This window comes from Curcuma longa, chromosome 9 (assembly GCF_044706935.1).
Source record: "Curcuma longa cultivar G26 ecotype Majalengka, Jawa Barat chromosome 9, ITB_CL_G26_1.1, whole genome shotgun sequence".
Classification (NCBI taxonomy): domain Eukaryota; kingdom Viridiplantae; phylum Streptophyta; class Magnoliopsida; order Zingiberales; family Zingiberaceae; genus Curcuma; species Curcuma longa.
The window spans coordinates 2868934-2874903 of NC_133869.1; the positions used below are offsets into that span (position 1 = coordinate 2868934).

General features: G+C 39.2%; 1 protein-coding gene across 1 annotated transcript; it reads left to right on the forward strand.

Annotated features, from left to right (window-relative positions):
• Positions 1-18: 18 nt before the first annotated feature.
• Positions 19-1595, forward strand: LOC141835093 (UPF0481 protein At3g47200-like). Its single transcript, XM_074722522.1, has 2 exons — positions 19-118; positions 1027-1595. The coding sequence occupies exons 1-2, from the start codon at positions 19-21 to the stop codon at positions 1593-1595; spliced, it is 669 nt and encodes a 222-aa protein (XP_074578623.1).
• Positions 1596-5970: the final 4375 nt, after the last annotated feature.

The window sequence follows — 5970 nt, forward strand, 5'->3', positions numbered from 1 at the left end:
TCGTCCCTTATTTCCTAGATGCCGTCCTACTGGCATAGGTGTCAGCCACGTCCAGGTTCTGTCCCCCCAAATACCGCCATAGCTTGCTCCCCTGACAGATGGAATGTTCGCCTCGTAGGTATATCAGTTCTCATGCAGGTATCAGTTCCCTCTCTTGACTCTCGCATTTTCACAACTACTACTACTACTTTTCTTCCTTCATCTTCACCGGAAACTGACTTGAGCGTCGGAGTGGCCTGCCGGGACTCCCCGGCACCAGCTAATTTGTTCGTTTGTGGTGATCTCGCAGGTCTCCCTCCTACCAGGGCCCGCACAGGTTGAGGTGACATTTCCTTGACCAGTGGGTTGACTGTTGTCGGTTCATGGAATCCTAACCTATATAAGGAGAGGACTAAGTTTGTGTTCACTTTTTAGGGATTTTCCCCAATATGAACAGAAACGTTACCGGAGCATGGAGGAAACGGAGCGCCAAGTGGCAAAAAGTGAAAGGTTGCTATGAGGAGGACACCCTAATACAAACAAATGATGGATCCATAATGCTTTTGCTCGATGGGTGCTGCATTTGGGCTTTCTTTGGCATATTGCCATTGCCACCGCAAGAAGTTGGCGCTCAGACTCAAAAGCAAGATAACCTCGTAGCTGAAGCAAGCACGGTTCGGAAATTCATATCAAGGGTTAAAAAAATGCTAGCCCCTCATCCAAAACAAGTAGCACTTGCTGTCGACGCAGAATCCAAACGCACAGCTGATTCTGCCAGAATACCATTGTGGCATCATGATTCAATAAGACACGATCTCCTCCTGATGGAAAACCAGCTGCCTTTCTTTGTGCTCCAGACAACTCACACATGACCTCGCCACTGCAGGAACATCTGATGAATTGAAACACAAGGTAGATCAAACCATAAAGAAACTACTAGCTTCTTATCCGCTTAAAAATATAACTACGGATCACAGTTTTCACCACTTGCTCCAACGCTGCCACCTGAAGTTTAGACCTGCCAAGGCCAATAGCTCCTTCTTCCAGGAAAACCAACGGGTGAGCTCAAACAATGGCGCGGCGCAACGGATCTTTATAAGGCTGGCATAAAGTTCAAGCGGAAAAAGTGCGATCCTTCTGAGACTTTGTTGGATGTGGAGTTGGTCTCCGGAAAAACATTGATGATCCCGACCTTGATTATAGAGGACAGCACAAGCTCTGTTTTCCGGAACTTGATAGCCTTCGAGCAATCGAGCACGCACGAGAACTACTTCGCGGCTTATGCGTTCTTCATGGGGGAGCTCATGAGGACGCCTGCGGATGTCACTTTGCTCGTCAAGGTGGGAGTTGTCGAGAACTACCTCGGAGCGGATAAAGAGGTCTCAGATTTCTTCAACAACCTCGTTAAACGAGTCGTCTTTGATGTCAACGGGGAACACTTCCTGAGCTCCACGTTTGAAGAATTGAAAAGCTCCTACAATAGTGTTGGCAACAAGTACATAGCAGATCTGAAGCAGAATTACTGCCGCAGCCCGTGGCTGGTGATATCGGTGGTTGCTGCAGCTATTGTCCTGGTCTGCACTGTTGTGCAAACTGTGCTCGCTGTCATAAAGTAAAATAGTAGGGGAACCATTAGAGGCATGGATCAGAGATATGTGTGGAAATTTAAGACGGTAAACAAGCTAAGTCTAGTTGAGTTTCATTCTGCTTTTTGAATGCATGCTTTAGATTTATGAAAACATTAAATCGGACACTGTTGTTGTTAAGCCAAATAAGAGATTTATGTTCCCTTATAAGTATTCAATCGGACACTAAATATTAATGAAAACTTATTGTTCTTCTGGTTTTGTACACGTTATTTATTTCGGTTTGACAGTTTTGGTTAAAAATATTAAATAATATAATATAATATATGATTTTTAAAAACTCAGAGGTACTTCTAAATAACCATCACAAGAATTTTTTAGATTTTATTTTGGCACTCAACAAACTTTAATTTAAAATTTAATAAAATGTTGAAATAGGTTATACAATTTTAAAAGCGTCCGAAATAATTATAAACCCCATTTTTTAAAAATCTTTTCTTTTTTCTACTCAATCAATTTTTTATTTTTTTATTCCTTATGGAGAAATATAGAGCTTAGGTATTTTAGAAAGGAAAATACGTACAGGACATCCAATATTGAAACAAAGACTTTGCTGTAGCAATAATAAATTTTAAAACATATTTTTAGTGCCAAAAAATTGGTATACATCGATCATCATGCAATACGAGTAAATATTTAATCATAAAATAAAAGACGTGAAAAAATTAGGGCAAAAAAACAAAAGGACATTTTCATTATTGAGGCCATCAAGCGGGCGGCCTTTTTGTATTTATTTTTCGTAGTGCATAATTATCCTGTTGTTATCTTCTTTACATTCGTTGCTTGATTCGTACTTGACACTTACCGTTGACCGTGATATGATCTTGCTATCATCAATATAGTCTTCTTAATTGTTGTTTATTTATGTTGAATTATCATGATTGATGTTGCACATATCTTGATGTTGTAGTAGTTATCTGTTGAACTGTGCATCATAGCATGTTGTTGTTGTTAACTCTCACTGTTAGGTGTGGGTGAGAGCATTATAGCACTGCCTAGGTGTGGGTGCTATCAGGACTAGCTAGATAGCTCTCCTGAAGACTGCCCCTCCCCTCACGTGTAATGGTCTGTTATTGGAGTGGATGATTCCTGCCGTATATTCCAGTTCACTGCACAGTGTGGGTGTCTAGGGATGTTGATAGCAGACGGTGATATTTTTCCCTGCTCCCCACTCACGTGTAGTGGTATGTTGTTGGAGTGTGTGTAGTTGTCCTATTTTGATGCCCCAGTTCACTACATAGGCTGGGTGACTAGGGGTGGCGAGTGCAGACAGTGACCATGCATGCATTTGTTGTTGTTTACTGCATTTATAGTTGATGCACTTGTTGTTATATGATTATGCCCTTGTTGTTGTATGACTGTTGCATTTGTATGACATGACATACATGATTATCATATTGTATGTTGACATTGCTCCTGTAGTATCATGCTGAAACTGTATATCTTTGATATCCATGCTTATATTCCTTTGATACCTTATCATATTGTGCACTTTCATTCTAGTATCCACTGAGTATTTTTATACTCACCACCCAAACCTTGGGGTTTTCTGTCTCCTCAGGTAGTAGATAAGGATATTTCTTGAAGTTTGGTGTTCCGCCGGATTGCCCCTATCTCACACTAGAAGTTGAGACGTTCAGTTTTCTTTTATGGTTTTCGGATAGAATTTGTGTTATATCATTCAGATTGTTTTCGATGTGTGATTTTATGGAGTTGGTCGTTGGATTTTGTTGCACTATCGATGTGTTTCGGCATCGATGTACTTTGAGTTATATGTGGATTTGTGGGGTGGTTGCTATGGTTGATGTGCGTATATGTAGTTGTGGCCGTGTGGGCCTTATTTATGTAGTTTGTCTTGTATATTACATATGTTGGATTGTAGATGGCCGTGTGGGCGTTTCTATCTTAGTATGTATTCAGGGAAAGTTGAATTGTTATAGGGGAGATGCTGCCGAAATTTTTTGGACAGATCGTCTCTCGGGACGTGAAAATTTTATGGTATCAAAATAAGTTCGATTCTTTTAGATTTTACATTTATGGTTTATCTGATCAATTTTATGGTATAGCTGTGAAGTCCTTTTTGTTCTTTTATTATTGTCATGGTATTTTTGATTTATCTGATACCAATTTTATTTGGCATCGTTTCTTTTAGTTTCTTTTGGATTTACCGTTGTTTCGTATTTTGGTTTATTCAATCCAGATTGTGAGATGGGATAGACAGTGGCATGAGCTCTCCAAGCATTGTAAGTAAAACTAACTAGTACATCTTAATTGTTTCTTAGAAATTTATAGTAGTAATTTAGCGAAGGATATTTGATTATGACCCTGTACATCAGTATATTTGTTAGTTGACAGTAGTATCTCAGAGTTAGCTTCATCCAGAGCGGAGGCAGACCGTATTCCCTTCAGATACCCAGTTGGCCAATGTGGAGTTTGGACATGTTGAGGATATGACCAGAGCTAAGACACAATAGAACGAGAGATCGATCATTCGAAGTATAGTATTTTGACACTATAGTAGGTAGATAGGAAATTTGGAATCAAATTTTTATTAGTGAGGGAGAATGTAATATCCTAGAAATTTTAGGGTTAGAACTAACCAATTAAAGGCTAAATTTTTAATTGGTTCGAATTAAGATGGAAGAGAGTTTTGTTCATGATGGAAGAGAGTTTTGTCAAAATGGACGCGATGAGAAAATTCATCTTGTGAAGACTAATCAAACAAAACTTGTTTGGATCAAATTGATAGTTGTTTGGTTAGTAAATCAAGTAAAATCGATTATTACAGGAAAATCCTAAATTTTAAACCGATTTAGCCCAAACTCGAGCTCCGATTTGAGAAGTTACTGTTACTCCTAAAAAAAATTATTAATCATGATTTTGTGATTCTGCTGCCGCGACCCCACCCCGGCCCCTCCGCGCGACCCAGACGCCGCTGCACGCCGCGTGAAGACGCCGTCCGAGAGTTCGACCTCGTTGAGGCGATCGGCGGCGATAATGACACCCCTCCCATCCAACCTCACCGGCGCCAAGATCTACTCCTTCAGCTCCTCTCGGAACCCTACTCTGAGAGGATCCAATTTCAACCACGCTAATTTCTTCGCCATGGTCAGCGCTGGCGGAGCGGCGACCCCTTCGTTCTGTCTCTCGAGCTTCAGCGCAGCCGACTCCACTCTCTCCAATCCTCTGCTTCACCTCTGCATAGCCGACGCCGTTGCCCTACTGTTAGCGACTGGAGAAGCAAACAGCTCAAGTTTTCTCGCCTGTGCCATCACGATCTCATGCTAGAAGAGCAACGAATATGAGGTAAGTTATTTTCTAAGGTTTCAGAATTTTGGGTAGGTTTTCATAATTTTGCAATATAGCCTTTGTAGAAGGTTCAGATTTAGAAAAGAATAAGATCTGTTGGGATGGGATTAGGTTGGATTTGAGCTAAATATGATTTATGTGATTAATTGTGTGAATTAGGTCTTAGTTTGGTTAGTTTTAATTTCAGGTGTGGAATGGGTTTCTTAGATGATGATCGGATTTGATGTTCTTTAGGGTTAAGATGGGTTAGGTTGGAACCAACGGATTAAGTGAGGATTGAGCTACAATTGGTTTTAATGATTAATTGTGTTAGTAGAATTAATTTGGTTAAGTTATGTTAATTGAATTAGGTTGGTGTGGATTCAAATATTACAATTGGCACGGATCTAATTGGTTGATTTGGATCTGGTTGGAAAATTGTAAATGATATTAACTCGTGTTTAATAAGTATAAGTTTTGGATCTAATTAGATTAAGATTTGCTTATAAACAAATTTAATTAGATAATTAATTGTCGGTTAAAGTATTATTTATATTTAGTTAATAATTGATTAATCAGTTTAATTAGATTAATTGAAAATGATAAGTTGATTTGGGTTAGGGTTAACTCTTGATTCGGTTAAGTTTAACTTGAGTTAACTAGACTTGGTTGGGTTAATCCGGTCAAGTTGTGTCAAGTGGATTAAGTTTGATTTAATTAGATTAATCGATAGAGGTTAAGTGTGAAATGAGTTAATTAAATTAATTTGGTTAAGTTAAAATCGGTTGAGAAGTGAGTTTCGGTTAGGGGTTTACCTTGGCATCAAATTTAATATATTATTATATTAAGTGGGTGTTATACGTTGTAATCTGCAAGACCTTGATTTTAGATCCTATTAAACGGAGAGGTTCTTATTTTGACGATGCGTCAACCAGGTGGATACTCCTGTGCTTGGTCAACATGGGTCTTCCTTTCGTAGTTATTACCTTGTTACTGTTCTTATGATATTCGTTGCTTGATTCATTGTTTGATACTTACCGTTGACCTTGATATGATC